The 19037-nt window shown below is 36.5% G+C and overlaps 1 protein-coding gene across 5 annotated transcripts; it reads right to left on the reverse strand.

Moving 5' to 3' along the window:
- Positions 1–1529: 1529 nt before the first annotated feature.
- On the reverse strand, positions 1530–18907 carry atp13a2 (ATPase cation transporting 13A2). 5 transcript variants are annotated; one of them, XM_084099930.1, is made up of 30 exons: positions 18728–18860; positions 16961–17003; positions 16396–16493; positions 16139–16306; positions 15933–15991; positions 15407–15476; positions 15242–15321; positions 15046–15123; positions 14890–14959; positions 14577–14711; positions 14403–14469; positions 14165–14296; positions 13894–14055; positions 13206–13316; positions 13053–13099; positions 12002–12190; positions 8368–8574; positions 7894–8001; positions 7375–7531; positions 7127–7238; positions 6210–6334; positions 5849–6033; positions 5640–5732; positions 5441–5520; positions 5090–5242; positions 4343–4439; positions 4004–4227; positions 3757–3908; positions 3235–3407; positions 1530–3148 (listed from the first exon to the last, which is right to left on the reverse strand). In XM_084099930.1, the coding sequence occupies exons 3-30, from the start codon at positions 16396–16398 to the stop codon at positions 2981–2983; spliced, it is 3405 nt and encodes a 1134-aa protein (XP_083956056.1). In that variant the 5' UTR covers positions 16399–16493; positions 16961–17003; positions 18728–18860; the 3' UTR covers positions 1530–2980. The 5 variants fall into 5 exon arrangements, with proteins under 5 accessions (XP_083956056.1, XP_083956057.1, XP_083956054.1 ...); XM_084099931.1 differs by lacking the exon at positions 18728–18860 and adding an exon at positions 17562–17740; XM_084099928.1 differs by lacking the exon at positions 16961–17003 and having other exon boundaries at positions 18728–18907.
- Positions 18908–19037: the final 130 nt, after the last annotated feature.

Here is a 19037-nt window from a genome sequence, read left to right on the forward strand (position 1 = left end):
CACTTTTAATTTGGTCTTGCCTCTCATTATCTGTTTATAGATATTATGCAAACTCGTCCTCTTCTAGAAATCACTATACGTTTATATATAAAAAAAGTCAGCTATAAATGAAAATTCACTGTTTTCTAAATGGATGTTATTTATTGGGGTCCATTTTTCATACCTCGCTTAATACAGCTGAGATGATTTGACAGATGCCAGATGTTCTAATCGTGATAACTGATCTCTGGCTAATTTGGCTCTTCAAACATATTTGCAGATTTTATTAAAATATCTATATTACTGTGTGTTCATTGGAAAGGGCAGATATATTGATACGCCAAGTCATGATCAGCAATGCAGCGTTGGTAATATTTCAAATAATTAAAGGAAACAGCCAAGCAGGCAAAGACATAAAAGTTCTAATAGACAAATGAAATATGTAAATATTTGTTGCACGATTCCAAATTATTTCCATTTTACATTTACATTTACACATTTGGCAGATGCTTTTTTCCAAAGCGACTTACACTGCATTTCAAGGTACACATTTTACATTCTTATCAGTTCTCAGTTCTTGCTTTCCCTGGAACACATGACCTTGGCGTTGCAAGCGCCAACGCTCTACTGTTTGAGCTACAGGAAAGAGCATTTTACATGATTTCTAGTATTTGTACAGTATTTTAACATTTTTTCAGTGTCAAGAGTAGCCTAGGGTAATTAGAGATTCATTTAATTTTAAACATGAAGTGGATAAAGCTTCTTAAGGGTCAATAACATATTTCTAATGGTACTTTTTACGCTGTGTTATATGCATAAGTTAAAGTCACCAGCATCTCCTGCACTGCACCAAGCCACCGGTATAATAGCGGTCACAAACTGTTTGTAATGTAAGGCTGTCTATTACAGATTATACAACATAATTATTTTCAACTAATTTGAAAATGATGTATATAAAAACATTTTCATTTATATTTTTAATTATTGTCCCTGGTTCAATAGGGTGCTATTGTAAGAAAGTAGCAATGTCTGGGACAGACTTATTCCTTAAAAAGACGCAGTCAAATCATTGTTCACGTGAAATAAGCTGCAAGGTTTGAGCTTATAGACTTGTTGCTATGACAGCAACTCCAGGATGAGCATCGAAGAACCTAACCATCCTGGATCATGTCAAATTATCAACAGTAAAATCCTGATAACTGATAAAGAATGTCCACGTATAAAGAATGTTTTCCCCTTACATGTTTATTTTTCATTTTTTTGGCCTTGTAATTTTTTATTAAAATGTAGCCTAATAACTGGACCCCTGATGAAAGCATCAGATTTCTCTATGGTGACATTATGGTGGATGTCTCCAATAATTTAATTTGCTTAAACTCCGCCCCCTTTCTTACAATTGACTGCAAGCATGCTTCCACCCAATCAACAATGGCTGGATTAAACCAAGTTACTGCCCTGTTTTAAAAAATATATATTTTTCAATAATATTTTTTACTAAGAAATAAAGTAGGCAGCATGTATGCATTACTTTTCCAATACGACAACTTGAATGCTTTGGTAGAACTTTTATGGTCCAAGGAAAAAAAAAGCATATGGGTTTACAACAACATGCTCAATATTTTGGATTAATGTTAGTAACCAAATCAATCAGTTCTCAAGGCAATATGCCCATTTTTTCTGTATAAACTGTCAATTTGCATGTATAAATTGTTAAACATGTTTCCACCCCTTTTCTAAATCATTCAGCACACCTTCAAAAGATTAAAGCTACAATATGTAATTTTTTTGCTGCTAGTGGTCGCTAACCTCTTAAAATAACAAAGGCGTAGGTTGATGGCGCATAAGCAGAATTATGGAACTTGCCGTCATGCCGAAGGATCTAATGTTTATGGATGAGTGAATACATTGATGTTTTTAACATGACTGTGGTATGAAGCAGGTCACGACTGCTAATGAGAGACAGATATCAGCGCCACACGCGAGTCCTGCGGATATAAAGGAATAAGGACATTTCATTCTACCGAACTAACTTACCCGCAAGTGCTGAATTAATACTCACATAGGTCAGTTTATTAGACGAATGAAACTTGTGAGGTAACGCAGCGCTGTTTCACTTGGTCTACACTATCACACTAAACTGCATGTGTGTATGCATGTAAACTGAGTGTGTTGAAAGTTATAATGTTATTCTATGTGTTAGTTTGTTTGCTATATGAGACTAGCAATAAGCTAGATCAACATTAGAATATCATACTGATCATATTCTAACATTTCATCATGTTGAGCTATAGGCTATAACATTGATTGATTAGTTTTATGTACATTTGCTCACCTGTCTAATAAAGTACAAGAGTGGCGTCTCTGTCAAGTTAAAGTTTGTCATGGACGTGGAGCTCTCGGCATCTCGAAAATGCCACGCTGATATTGATCTTCGTTTTAGTTGTACTTTTGTCCCAGTCTGCTTGCCATGGTCCATAATGTTTGAACGAAACAACAACAGCGTGAGCGTGCCGCTAGACATAACGCAGTTGTCCACGTCTGTCGCCATGGTTACTATGGCAGTACGAGCAGAAACCAGGAATAACGCGGATATTACGTCATTGACAAGTGAACATGGACGAGCCATTATTTAAACTTGGAATTATTCTGAAATGAAAAATCTTTGGGAACTTTTGGGATATTGTAAGTACACAACTGCAGGAAATATATCACACTGTGCAAGTGATTTTTGGATATTTTATTACACAAATCTTACATATTGTAGCTTTAAAAGTTTTTAATTGTTCATTTATGTGTTATATTATAAGAAATACCATGACTAACAGTGATCTTTACTTGACTCTTGTTACTGTATGATAAGTTTTGTGCCATATATAATAGGCAGACAAGGACGGCATCTGGTAGCCATACCTCACTAGTGCACTGAGAGGTGCTATCAGATCTTTGGCAACACTGGATATGTGCATTGGGAGATTTGAAATGCTAAAGCGGGAGGTAGGTGTTAGCTAACACCGATGACGGTGCACTGTGGTGGGAACAAGGTCTGGTTCAGGGGCGGCCATGAGGGTGTTTCTGCAAGCTGGACGTCCAGACGTTTGAACTGCTTTTTGGACTCGCGTTTTCCCCTGAGGTTGCGAAGGCAGTTCAGGGCACCTTTGTCAATAAGAATCTGTAAAGAGAAATAACTTAACTGCAATTACTGATATTAGTTTCATGTTCAAGACGCCATGTAGTCATACATGTATTTGTCTGTACCTCAATCAAGTAGCATATAAAGAGGTTGAGTGCGGCTACGGCCACCAGTAGTAGTTTATATCTCATATCAGTGATGTCATAGAGCTCCAGCACATGATGGATGATGGTTTGACGGAAAAGCACCAGCCAGCTCATAAGAGCAAAGAAGAGCAGCAGTGCGACTAGGAACAAAACTAAGAAGAGGAGGAAAAAACATTAAAAATAACTAAACATAGACTATATCTACATTGAGCATATCCTTTAATAATTTCTACAAATTATTAAATGGTTATCGGGAGTGGGCAATTGAGAACTATTACTTATTCTAGAATTCAAAAACACAAACCCCAACGTGAATCTACAAACTGCTCAAATTATCTGGATTCAGTCAAACATTTTTTTAAACAAATTGTGATTTGTTTACTCCATTATTTTATATTGATGATAAAAGGTTATCGATAAATTGGTTTACAGTGCATTTTCTGTCAAACAAGCCTATGTTTGCTGTGTTAAACAGGTCTAGGGTCAGGTTAAAATTCTCACCATTGTAATACAGTGGTTTTTTGTAAGGATATCCTTTAGTTATCACAATAGACATGATGATATACTGGAACCCCGATAAGGCAAATATACTTGTGTTCTCCATGTTGGGCAGGTTTGCAGCCCCTGTCCTAGTGGAATTTAGAGGCACATACCTGCAAAGAGTCGCATAGTTATAACGCAACAGTTATGAGGGTACAAGGATTTTTAATGTTACCTAAAAACTAGGTCACTTAGGTCAGTTGCTTACCAGTCTTGTGAGACAGTGATAAGTAGGGCAGACACTTGAGCTAGGATCAGCAGCACAGTGTGAACCAGTAAACTAGCTAGGACTGGCAGAGATAGAAGACTGGCAGCTGGTCGCTGGGGGTGGATCTCATCGCTGGGACCTCCCCGTCCCATCACTATAGCCAAAACTGTCACCAAAACTAAATCAAAGAAGAGGAACTGAAAATCTCCCAAGTTTGTTTTCTCCTACAATAGATAAAAGAAATCATCAACTTGATTGTTAAAATGCCCAAATTACTTCATTGTATATTTGGATATTGATTTTAAGCTCATGAAAAAATGTAAAATGGCAAACACTCACAGTGTAGAGAATAAGAACAGAGGCAAACTGAATCAGACTGTACAAGGCCATGTACTTAAAAAGACCGAATGATGTCACCAGTGAACACCTGCCTTCCCTGTTTTCAAACAAATTAGACATTAGATTTAGTTTTATAACAATACACATCATAATCGTAGTTTATTAAAATTAATTGTTATTTATATGCATTTATTATTGTACATTATAACAGTGTATGTGTATATATATATATATATATATATATATATATATATATATATATATATATATATGTATATGTATATGTATATGTATGTGTGTATATATATATATATATATATATATATATATATATATATCAAATATTCAATAAACAATTATTAATATTATTATCAAATATTTGAATGAATAAAGTTCATAAATAGTAATTATTATTAATAATAATTATAAATACATTATTATACATATATATTGATATTATAATTTAAGTCAAAAATACAAAATTCAATAAATACTACTACTAAAACTACTACAAAAAATGATTATTAAAAACAAACATGATTAATATTACTTTAATTAATAGAAATAATTGTTGTTATAAAAAAATATTTTATTAATAATAATAACAAATAAATATAAATACACATAAATAAAACAAATTATATATTGATGTTATAATAACTTAAGTCAAGAATACAATATTATTTATACAATTTCTGGCTAAAATCCAGGTAATAATGTACACATTATGGTAAAAGTGTTATTTACTTGATGAGTAAAGGCACACAGCTAATGTTATCAGACTTGGATGTGAAAGGAGACGCCACAGAGGCCTCAGCCTCAGACAATGACACACCGACATCTGCAGCCCTCAAGGCTCCACAGTCATTGGCTCCATCCCCACACATGCCCACCCTGTAACTGCACACGAGTCAGGAGATATGGCCGTTATATTTAGTGTTACAAACCCCTGCTGACAAATTCGACAATATTACTGTATTCATTGTTGATTTATCAATGATGTTGTATACATCTACATTTTTTACAGATCATTTCCAAGCAATGCTCACTACTGCTCTTTATTTCCATTTGACCACACATTTCAAATACTGAACTCACTTGAGTTTCTGCAGTGCTTTTACCAGCTGGCTTTTCTGGTCTGGGGTCATGCGGGCGTACACTGTACCCCTTATCAGAATCTGTAACAGAAACAATGAGCACTGTCAGTTTCCAGAAAATCCATTTGAAAAGTATGGTGCCCACATCACCAGTCTAAAACTGGAATGAATCAATACTCGTAAAACTTAATCTAAGTCACCTTGGGTAGATATTCAGGGAAATGATCACAAAGTGCTGCAAAGGACACTCCATTTATAGCCAAATGATAGCCGGCACTGTTCTGGTAGAGACCCTTAGGGTACAGGAAAAGGAAATATTTCTCAATTAATAAAAACTCTGTATAAGACATTACTACATGATATGTCAATGGTAACACCTATAAAGCACTTAATAGGTCAAAGAGCAAACCTGTACTGGATTATCAATAGTCTCATGAGTATTAACGGTGGCTACTGCACCATCTCCTTGATGAAACTGCAGCGAGGCCATTGAACTGGCAGTAGGGGGCGATGCGTGAACGAAAATAACCTTCTCATGTGACAGCACCATTCCACACGCACGCGCTACATTCACAGCAGTGAGAATATTGTCACCTGACAGAGCAGAAAAAACAATGTGACAAATCATTTTCACTTCCCTGTCTATAAAGCTAAAAGAGAGAGAGAGAGAGGCCAATGTTTAGTGTCAATTTAACGATCATAAAGCAAATCATGATTATAAACATTCACTATAAGGGTTTTTAGATTACGTTTGTTGTTTTTGGACATACCTGTAACCATAACAGGCCGTAATTGTGCCATTTTAAGAGTGCGAATGACTTCAGCACTCTCTGGCTTTACTTGGTTCTTCATTACCAACAGACCCAGGAAGTTCATGTCTTTCTCCACCTCCACCCTGCAAGCAAACATTTATCAAGAGCTGATGCTAATCAGGGCCCAATGTTAAGCTTTTCTAGATACTGTGTTTCAGAGAGAAACAAAGATGCTTTATTTGTTTGAAAGGTAAATTCGCTTGTCCCAAAACATTTTTAACAATAAAGCTTCCGTATATATTATTATAAAATGAGACGTGGCTGCAGGAATGTAAAGCATGCATCTATCTCTCTCTAAATATCTATTATATTTTATAAATAGAATTTAAGTATGCAATAATAATTAAATTCACTACAGTTTAAATGCTTGGGATCAGTAGGATTTTTTTAAAAATAAATTAATACTTTTATCCAGCAAGGATTCATTAAATTAATAAAAAGTTACAGCAAATACATTTATAATGTTACCAAAGAGTTCTATTTCAAATAAATGCTGTTCTTTTGAACTTTCTCATCAAAGAATCCAGAAAAAAATGTTTCACAGTTTCCAGAAAAATATTAAGCAGAACAACTGTTTTCAACATTGATAATAAGAAATGTTTCTTGAACAGCAAATCAGCATATCAGAATGATTTCTGAAGGATCATGTGACACTGAAGACTGGAGTAATGATTGCATTACAGGAATAAATTATATCTTCAAATATTAAAATAGAAAACTGTAATTTTAAATTGTTAATGTTCTTACTGTATTTTCAAATAAATGCAGCCTTCGTGACCATAAGAGACGTCTTTTAAAAACTTTTTTTTTTTTTTTTTAAATCTTACCGACCCCAAACCTATAAACTGTAGTGTTTATAAAACAAAACAGCTGACCTTTCAACAGTGGCTATGTCAGTCTCCTTATTGAGGTGCTTGTAGGCAAATCCAAGGACCCTGAAGCCCTGGCTCGCGTACTCCCGGAGAGTGGGTGAAAAATGAGAAGGCACTGTCACAAGTAGAGCACAAAGACAGAACAAAACTGAGCACAAAAATAAATAGGTAGGTAGCGTTTCATATACTCCGGCTTGCTCTTCTCAAGGTGATATAAGAATCAGGACAAGTTTCAAGAGTCAGGCCCTCACCACTTTCTCTGAGGCAGAAGCTGGCCACCATCTCAGGTGCTCCTTTAAGGAATGCGACAGGAGAAGCTCCACCTGGCCCAACGCTCACCACGCTCATCCTTTGCAAAGAAGAGGAAAATGGGAATCTCCGCACAATTGCAACTGGTTGACTGACAGACTGAAAAACACACAAGAGGATAGGTAAATTAGGATTAAAACATTATCCAATGGCTTTTTTCTTTTCTCAAATTTTTGTTTTAAAGAGCCAGAAATAGACATTGTGTCACCATTTCCTCATGCACATGTCATTCCAAACCTGTATGCCTCTCTTCTGTGAAACAAAAGATATTTTAAAGAACATTGGGGTCCAAACAACACTGAAACCCATTGACTTTCACTGTATGGACAAAAACAGTTTCAAAGTATATTCTTTCATGTTCCACAAAAAGAGAGAAAGTCATATTGGTTTGGAACAACATGAGGGTGAGTAAATGATTTTCATTTTTGATTGAACCATCCTTTTCATTCATATCAACTTACATTTCCTTCTGACAGGAGCTCAGGTCCAGGAGGTCTCATCACTGCTAGTACTCTGTATATCCCAAATTCAGAATCATGTCCCATCTCATTCTCCGGCTCAGTCAGTTCCTGTCATTTTGCATGCAAGTATGAATCTGTTTTGTTTAATCAGTTTTATGGCAACTTTGATATGTAAAAGGCTTAAAGAAATGAGATGCGAATTACTGAAATCAGCTCACAGCTCTCATTATGTCGTTCCAAACGTTCACAAAAGAAGATATTCTGAAGAATGTTGGTAGCTAAAAGGTTTTGGTGCCCATTGACTTTCAATGTATGAACAAGAAAAATTTTCAGAATATCTTCTTTTGTGAGAATAACAAAGCAAGTTATTCAAGTTTGGATCGACATCAGGATGAATGAATGTTGAAAGAATTTTCATTTCTGGGTAAACTATCACTTTAAGAACATGAAGCACTGTGAGAAACCAGTCATTACCCATCCAGTGGATTCAATCATTTTGAGCTCTAGTGGGTCTCCAAGTGCTTGACCCCCCAGCAAAGCTACAGAATGGCAGGAGGCAAGTCCAAAGAGCATCATTCCAGGAGGGAGAAAGAGAGGGTTAGGGATCAGCTCGCCAAACACCCCTCCACTCGCTTCCATGACGCCCCACACATCCAGACCCTCCTCTGTCAGAGTGCCAGTCTGAAACAAACACAAAGAAACTGACAGTTTTTGTCACAACTCACAATAGCTACGTTTCTATACTGTTGCAAATTTAACTTGTGCACAGAACTGGAACATCACATAAAACATTTGCGAATAAATCAGCGTTTCCATCCCATGTGTTCAAGAGAGAAATATCACTTCCAGGGAAACTGGCGCAAAATGTAATAAAAATGGAAGCCACTGCGGCTCTTTTTATCTCCATCATAAACGACTTGCGTCTCAGAGCGTGCAGACGAAACTCAATAAATGTTGTCAGGATATTATGCGTTCAGATGCTAGCGTTTGGGAATGCAATCGTGTGAGAGGTTTCTGGGAGGTCATTACCAAATGATCCTGAAGATAGACTTTGGCTCAGACATTTCAGAATGAACAAACCAATATTTGAGATGCTGTTCAATGATATTGGTCCGCTGGTTAGTCCAGTTAGCCAATCACATCCACTGTTGAGGCGAAGTCGCGTGAGGGTCAAGGGATTTATTCGGTAAATGGGTTTCACTCGTAGTTTATGCGCATGTCTTATCGGATAAAAATATGTAACCGCCTCAATTGAGCGCGCAATTTTTTATGCACAAATTTAGAATTTCTTGGCGTTTCTACCCGGTGCTTTTTTAATGTGATATTTCGAAAATGTGGATAAAAATGGGTGGATGGAAATATAGCTAGTTAAAATTATACACCACTCTCTTTTACTAGCTTAACTTTAAAATGCCATAAAAAAACTGTAAGATCAATGAGAGCACCTTTATATAAACATTCATTGACACAAAAATATGCATACAGGATGTTAGACTGCAGCATCACTTCAGACAGGATCTTGATATTTAGCAAGGCAGCAGCAGAGATCTTATCAGTCATTGCTAACCCTCTATATTGCATAATGCTGCCACTAATAAACCCAATTTCTTTGCTTTGAAAGCACATGATGCATGTAAGATGGCAATGAAAAATGAAATGCTTAATAATAAAGAGCTAGAGCTAACTTACAATAAATCGGTAAAAATCTTTCTTTTAGTCTCACTACATCCCAGGGGACTTTTGTGTATATGAAAAATATGAAGCCAACCTTGTAAGTAGTTTATTTTAAAACATTTAAAGTTATTTAAAATTATTTGTTTGTTATGAAGAATTGCTTAAACATTGAAACACTATTATGCACTGTGAAATGGATAATACAGTGAGGAAAATAAGTATTTGAACACCCTGCTATTTTGCAAGTTCTCCCACTTGGAAATCATGGAGGGGTCTGAAATTGTCATCGTAGGTGCATGTCCACTGTGAGAGACATAATCGGAAAAAAAAAAATCCAGAAATCACAATATATGATTTTTTAACTATTTATTTGTATGATACAGCTGCAAATAAGTATTTGAACACCTGTCTATCAGCTAGAATTCTGACCCTCAAAGACCTGTTAGTCTGCCTTTAAAATGTCCACCTCCACTCCATTTATTATCCTAAATTAGATGCACCTGTTTGAGGTCGTTAGCTGCATAAAGACACCTGTCCACCCCATACAATCAGTAAGAATCCAACTACTAACATGGCCAAGACCAAAGAGCTGTCCAAAGACACTAGAGACAAAATTTTACACCTCCACAAGGCTGGAAAGGGCTACAGGGAAATTGCCAAGCAGCTTGGTGAAAAAAGGTCCACTGTTGGAGCAATCATTAGAAAATGGAAGAAGCTAAACATGACTGTCAATCTCCCTCGGACTGGGGCTCCATGCAAGATCTCACCTCGTGGGGTCTCAATGATCCTAAGAAAGGTGAGAAATCAGCCCAGAACTACACGGGAGGAGCTGGTCAATGACCTGAAAAGAGCTGGGACCACCGTTTCCAAGGTTACTGTTGGTAATACACCAAGACGTCATGGTTTGAAATCATGCATGGCACGGAAGGTTCCCCTGCTTAAACCAGCACATGTCAAGGCCCGTCTTAAGTTTGCCAATGACCATTTGGATGATCCAGAGGAGTCATGGGAGAAAGTCATGTGGTCAGATGAGACCAAAATATAACTTTTTGGTCATAATTCCACTAAACGTGTTTGGAGGAAGAAGAATGATGAGTACCATCCCTAGAACACCATCCCTACTGTGAAGCATGGGGGTGGTAGCATCATGCTTTGGGGGTGTTTTTCTGCACATGGGACAGGGCGACTGCACTGTATTGAGGAGAGGATGACCGGGGCCATGTATTGCGAGATTTTGGGGAACAACCTCCTTCCCTCAGTTAGAGCATTGAAGATGGGTCGAGGCTGGGTCTTCCAACATGACAATGACCCGAAGCACACAGCCAGGATAACCAAGGAGTGGCTCTGTAAGAAGCATATCAAGGTTCTGGCGTGGCCTAGCCAGTCTCCAGACCTAAACCCAATAGAGAATCTTTGGAGGGAGCTCAAACTCCGTGTTTCTCAGCGACAGCCCAGAAACCTGACTGATCTAGAGAAGATCTGTGTGGAGGAGTGGGCCAAAATCCCTCCTGCAGTGTGTGCAAACCTGGTGAAAAACTACAGGAAACGTTTGACCTCTGTAATTGCAAACAAAGGCTACTGTACCAAATATTAACATTGATTTTCTCAGGTGTTCAAATACTTATTTGCAGCTGTATCATACATTGTGATTTCTGGATTTTTTTTTTTTTTAGATTATGTCTCTCACAGTGGACATGCACCTACGATGACAATTTCAGACCCCTCCATGATTTCTAAGTGGGAGAACTTGCAAAATAGCAGGGTGTTCAAATACTTATTTTCCTCACTGTATATGTATACAATTTATTATTTAATAATTTTATTGACCCACAAAAATATGAATCATACTTCCTAGAGAAAAAAAATCAGTTTAACAGTTTTAGTCTAAAACTTATTTGTATGTTTAAAGTTTAAAATTATTTCTATGTTATGGGGAAACAATATGAAATGGATATGGATGGAGTTACTGTAGAAAGAAAATATAAAAGTAAATATAATTAATTTATAAACACCCACACACAAATATATGCAATACATATAATATATGATATTATTATAAGTAATATGATAACAATAATATTGTCAATAAACTTATCTATGTTAGCTAGATTATGTGTAAAAGGAACACTCCTACAGTCAACAGATCTGACTTGGGGAGTTAAGGAAAGAAGTTCTCTATTGGTCTAATCCAGGGCACAGATGGTGTAATCATTACACAAACAGAACACCTTCACTGAGTAATGAAACAAAGTTTATTTGAACAGCCTGAAGCTCCGTCTTTAAAAGCCAAATATTAGATTAAGCAAATTCTTAAACTAAAGTGGCATGAATATACCTGAGTTGAACTACCCATCTACAAGGTGTGATTCATCACTCATCAGGACACCATTTTAAGGATTTCCTTACAGCATTGCGTGAAACCTTGATCACTTACCTTATCAAAACAGAAAAGTGATATCTTTCCGCAGATATTAATACGAGGTGGGCTTATGCAGAACACCCCATGACGCTTCAGGCGATTCTGGGCGTAGATAGCGGCTGTAGTTAGAGCAGCAGGAAGAGCAGGTGGAACTATTATTGTCACAATATCCAGAGACCGGATAAGTAATTCGTTCCATGGCGTCTGATGACACAAGAAGGGAATATGCAGAGGAATTAAGTCTGAAGTATAATTATTCGGAAATAAAATGCAATTTAGGAAGAAATAATTTAAAACAAATAAAGTGCAACCCCCCACCCCCTTTTTCAGCAGCACAGGTTCTACAAATATTTTTTCCATTCATTTTTCCCAAAAAGTCTTTATTAAAGAGTTATATGCCATGAACCAAGCCAATCAGCTACAAGGTGAATAACAAACTACAAAGTTCAGTTTGAAGCAAAAACGTTTTTGAAAACAAAAGTACATGACTGTGTAGTTAACGGCTTTACTGAGGGAAAGACCTACAATCCCATGAAGCACTGCGAACATCGTTTAATTTAAAACGATGGAGAAATATAAAACTACTGATTTACAAATGTTGATTTTTATATGTATATATGTATATATATATATATAAATCGCTTCATGGGAGTGGGCGGAGCTAAAGAGCTATTTTGGCACGTGTTGCTTTTTTCGACTCTCTGATTGGTGTAATTGTCTGTACAGCATCATAGATAATTTAGTTTTCACCAGGAATTCTGCTGTTCAACACAATCATTTTAAAAATAAGCTAAAATAATGCAGGTTTATGGCTTCAACAAAAGCAAAAACCACTGATTAACAACTTTGTAGTTCACAGTAGTGCAGTCTTTAAAGGCTTATAAGTTATCGTTCAAAAATAAATTTCTCTATGGAGAAAATGAATGGAGTTTTCACTTCCGGAACCCGACGTTTGCGCTCAATTACTGTAATGCTAAAAAATCTTGACTAACAGAGGAAAAAAAACTAAGTATTAAAAAAATAAGTATAAGATATGGCCCCTCCAATGTAATTATGAAATACTTACATTGGTCCTTGACAGTATCACAATGCTATAAATAGTGCCGACCAACGCTGAAACACAGATATTCACATTGATAAAGGCCCATATTCTGCATTATAAAACAAACAAACGCCATTATATCACATACATAAGAGCCTACCAAGTAAACCAACTTACCCAGAAGTCCTAGAAAAAGTAGGAACTTCATAGCGTCCTTGTAGAAGCGAAAGTCTAATGGTTGAGGGTAGAGGATAGAACTAATAAGGTCCCCTTTGGCAGTAAAAAACCCTGATGAACAGAATCAAAAGAGGTTTTCATGAGAAAACAACAAAAGGAGGTAAACTTGAAAGTCATTTTATGGCTTCTCTGCCTTGTAGCTAATAACAAGTGTATTGTAGACTGTAGAGTATTTAATATCAATCAATCAGACATTTTTCTGTGCATCCAGGCAGTCGTAATTTACATGTTTAGGGTAATTTACATGTTAAGTTGAAAACAGTTGTGCTGCTTAATATGTCTGTGGAACCCATAATAATTTTTTTTCAGGATTCTTTGATGAACAGAAAGTTCAAAAGAGCAGCATTTATTTGAAATGGCAAAAAAACTGATAACATTGCAAAAGAAAAAACACTTTTGGCAATTTAATGTGTCCTTGCTGGATAAAAGTATTAATTAATATATAATAAAAACACACATATACACATATACATACATATATACATATACACACATACACACATACACACATATATATATATATATATATATATATATATATATATATATATATATATATAAAAACATCTTACACACCCCAAACATTTGAGCGGCGGTGTAAAAAATTATGTATTGCTTTATAAATCACCTGTGTGTGTTACAACAGCAATGGCCCCATTCCCAGCAGGACCGCCCCCTTTAGCCTGGATGAGCTGTGTGCCACAAAACAAAGTGTGTCTGCGTTCAGATTCTGGACTGTATGTGGCTCCAGAAGTAGACAATGGCGTCTTCATCACTGGTACGCTCTCACCTGTCAGTTGGTAAAGCGGCAGTAGTGAGAACGGAAGAACGGAAAAGCCTCTAAATGCATATAGATTTAGTGCAATACACAATTTCAAAGGCCGTTTGCATTCTCTCACCAGTCAGCATGCTTTCGTTCACCATGCACTCCCCAGCCAGCAGGGCGGCGTCGCACGGCAGGAGCAAACCCTCAGCTGGAATCAAAATACAGTCACCTGGAACCAGCTCCTCAGAGTTTACACACTCTTCCTCTGGAAAGACACACAAACAAACATGCTTTCACAAAGAACAAGCCAACATTGTGAAGAACGTCACTTTGCTGGCTGCATATTATTAACGTTTGGTAAGCAATGTCACCTCCGGTGTCCCTGCGCACAGTAATGTCCACTACCAAACGGGCCATGCGGTGGAGAGTGGTGCTTTGCTGCAGAGACATAAAACGACATATTATTATTATTAACAACTTAGTTATTATATGAATTCACAGCAAAACAAAAGAGCTCAAAAGTAGTATAAATAATGTTTGCATACCTTACGAATCTGATAAAGGGACACAGCGATGGAAATTAAGGATATGATGAAGATACAAGCAGCATAATAATAGTATCTGTCTGACATCCACAGGATGATGCTGAACACCTGAAATACGTAGAACGGATTGAGCACCTGAAAACAGAAAAATAGAAGGAGAGCGGATATATAAATATATAAATCTTTCACAAAGTATTTAATATATAAATCCAGGGTATGCCACTATTTAATCACTAAATAGTGTCCGTAATAGCAAAATAATCATTTTACAGCGTATTTAAAATACAAAAAGTAGGGGAAAAAAGAGGTCTACCTCCTCAAAGAGAAGTTCCAAGTAAGACTTCACAGGTACATCAATGATATTGGCCCCAAAAATTTGTTTTCTGTAGGACAGTGTAAAAAAAAAAAACTGATTTTGTTTGGCATGAATTATATTCACATGTCATATAGCAACTGAAAGAGTACAGACCTTGTGCTTTGGTCTGCTCGACTCAGTCCTTGCTTTCGGCCATGCAGGTCAGCGCAGGTCCAGCCTTCATTGAGGATACTACAGAAAGATTTACAACCACACAATTTCAGCTTTATAATCATATAACCATGTAGAGGCTTCAGAGGAAACAATATATATATATATATATATATATTATATATATAACAGACAGTACCTTGCTTTGCAAAAGGCTCCTTTCCTGGCAATCCATATGTAGCGCATGCCTTCAAACACATAGTATCTAAGCATGGTCTTCTAGATGAAAGCAAAACATGACATGATCAAGCAGATGGACCTGAAATGTACATAACACCCTCTATTTTGACTGCCCTTATGTTACCTTTTCACTGTGTAGCTGCACGGTGTCTCTCCATTCATTCTCATCCGCCTCTCCTCCTGCAAACTCCAAACTGAAAGAGATCAACATAAAATAGAGTTAAATGGCTTTATAAACAAACATTATAGAGTATTTTTGAATATGTTTTTAATATAATAATTAAATAAATACAAACAGTAAAAAACGTTACCATTTAAATGATATATAATTTTTCCCACATTACAGCAATGACAATTTAGGCCAGAACAAGCTTAATTATTATGAAAATAATGTCACAATGCAAAAAGAGGGATTAAAGGGATTCAAATTAATCTAAAATTCAATTCAAATATTGTGAATTCCCATTAGATGAACTTATTCACATTATGTGAAATTTAATATATAGATGTATATAAATATGAAGGTTTACACCTTATTTTAAAAAGCAAAGAATGGCTTTACACAAGTAGCTGGTTCCTTTTTGAAAGTTATAAAACACATAAATAGAAAAAAGGAGAAGCAGGAGTAATAAATGTAATGTGGGTCTTACCTGCCTTCCTCAGTTTCCTCTTTAACCACGTCTACAACAAACTGCTGTCCATATCTGTCCTATCATAATCAAATTAAAAAAATATCCTTCCTTATTATGGAAAACTGTGATTTAATGTACACTTTTCTCCCATTTGTCAATATTTTACCAACCAGTATTTAAATTTTCAGTAAAACAGACAGTCTGCATATGGAGACAGACAATACCTTTAATAGTAAAACATCCGCCATTGAAATGGGACAGGACTTGCACCGGGCCAGGATGCCGAGGCGAGGGCGCCAGTTGAAGAGCACTAGCAGCAGGCCTACAGAACATACCGCCCCAATGCGGCACAACCACACCTTCCAGCACACCCATCTGTACCCCTGAACATCCTGGGAAACAAATCACATTACATTTGATTATAAAATTAATAAAGTTCTAGAATGGCAAGAAGCGCATTTGTGTTTTCCCAACATAGTACCATATGTGAGACGGTGCTGAGGTCCTTGGGTCTTGGATCCTTTATGAGGGGTTCTGTGTCTGGAGAGGACGCATCATCCAGCCCCGGACAACAGCTTCCTAAAACACAAGATCCGTAAGTGGTCCTGTTGAGCAGCAGCTCTTAAAGTTCACTAAGACATTAGTGCAAACACAATATATAACATTTCCAGTGTACACTCCCTTTTTGTAAATACAAGAATACACTCTGGCATTTATCTATGATGTCAATAGGGTACAACATTTTTCGTAATATTAAAATCAACATGACTTTTTTTTTTATGGAATATTGCAGTAATTATTATAAATTATTTATCTGTGCACATCATTCTTTTTTTTTTAAATTCATGTGCCCTTGTATTCTTTAATCAAATTATAGAAAAAAGAAAAAATGATAAAAATGGCTTTTTGCTTTCATCAGTTTTGAAGAAGGTTTGTAAAGATGTATTTTAAAAGGTTAAGCCTGAGAAGCTTGTGAGCCTGGAGAATTTCCAGGTCAAGGAGGATTGTAAAAGGGAAGAATCAAACTGAAAACTTCTTCTTTTTACTTATTTTTTTCAGGTCATGTGCTTGCTTGCTTGAAGTTTCTTTCTGCACACACAAAAATTGCTGACTTTCACTTTATAGCCTAAATGCTTCCTTCAAACAAAAGTGAGAAACAGCAAAACCTAATAATGAGCAACTTTTTTTTAGCATCCCAAGATTTTAATGGTAGCCAATCTACGTCAGTATAATTTTGACACTCATATGCTGACATCCTTATATAAAATATTAATAAGAAAATAAGTATTTTACCAGCCGAAACTGGGCAATACAACGGACACAAAACAAAATACTGAGCTATTTAGTGCTATTTTAAGTGGCTTTTTATGATACAGAGCTTGAAATACAGGTTCTGCCACCTCAGTAGAGTAGAGGAGGTGGAATATCCAGCAGTCAATGTGTTAGAAACATGATGCCAAGGACCATTTCAACGAGTTATTTCACAAGTTCAAATTAACTGACATTGATTAAACATAACGACAAGTATGCCTAATTATTGTTTCCGTCAGTTCTAACAATTGAAATGAATACCATTTAAAACCATACATGCTGAAGAACTACGGGTGTATTTTTTTTAAGAAAGGCACACACAAAAAAAGCTCTTACCACCCTTTGGTCTTTTCTCTGATGCAAGTTCCTAACAAAAACCTTCACGACGAGATTTGTCTATGACATTATAGTTTCTGCTTGATGAAATATCCACAACACTGCAATAAACCTGAAAGTGAGATAGGTAATGCTCCCGTTCAGGTAAGGTAAGCCAACTCAACAGCTCCGCCTACTTCCCTCTGTGAGCCGGTGAGCTTTCTTATGAACTGGTTTGTTTGTCTGGGGGGGGGGGGGATCACGCGGAAGGGGATCACGCGTAAATTAGGCCTATTGATGCAAGTCCGACTCACTTCCACGAATTGGTTCTTTCAAACAGATCGTAACAAGAATCGGTTCAAATCGACTACTTTACTTTTCATGTCATGACATAAAGTTAATTACATCACCTCATTCCGACGTAGTTTAAAGCCCATTTCAATCAAGCCATATGTAGCCGCATTGATATTTATTAGGTTTTCAGTTTCGAATAATTTGTTTAGTGTTCGAAAAAAGTATTTGTTTAGTTCAGTTTTTGCATTCATGATTCAATCCATGAAAACAAATGACTTCAAAACCTAAACAATGCATACATTCAATATATATCTAACTCAGCTGACCAAGTTTTTGCATGTTTAATAACATGTTTGAAAAACATTGTGTAATGAAAACCAACTTTGAACGAGAACCGCTCGGAACGATTCATCGGTGAATCGTTCCGAGCGGTTCTCGCACAAAACAGATGGTTTGTTGAGTCGTTCGATCGATTCATTGAAAAGATCCGACTCACAGAACAACAATCCTAGAGTAACGTTATCCCATAGACAGTGGTATCCACAGCCGCCAGATCAGGAAAACTCAGATTATGGTTGGTTAATTAATCTAACCTTCTGATATCATACATTGACCAAAATACTAAAACTGATACAGATGAAAACAGATACAATCAATGACAGCTTAAGAGATTTTCAGAAGCAGCTACATGTTCTGCTCTGATGACATTGAACAACTGAACAAATGTCGGATATCCCGTTTTATTCATATATCATACGAATTAAGTTTACAGATTGTAAATACACAAATTCTTTATTAAATTTCAGCCAAGACGACTTCACGGGATCAAGGGACAGTGACTTATTTAGTGATATTTAATTCAATATTGACATGCACAGGCGACTTGCACTTACCCATATCTGGTGAATCCATATATGATCTAAAACGTGAGTGCTAAAACACACACTTTAACTCTAGAATCATCATTTCATTACACGACCGCAGAAACTAACAGTTTCTGCTTCAAGTGTCAGTTTTATGAACGTGACGCCATAGCCCTTCTTCCTTTGCGTTCTTTTGTCGACTCACCCATTGAACACCGCCACCTGGAGGACATGACGAGACTTGACCTTCTCTAAATCTATTTTATTCTGAAAAAGCATGCAATTCTCATCTTCTTCCCTACTATAAAACATGCCTTTCCATCATAGGCAGAGCATCATT

This window comes from Abramis brama, assembly GCF_963993115.1.
Source record: "Abramis brama genome assembly, chromosome: 22".
Classification (NCBI taxonomy): Eukaryota; Metazoa; Chordata; class Actinopteri; order Cypriniformes; family Leuciscidae; genus Abramis; species Abramis brama.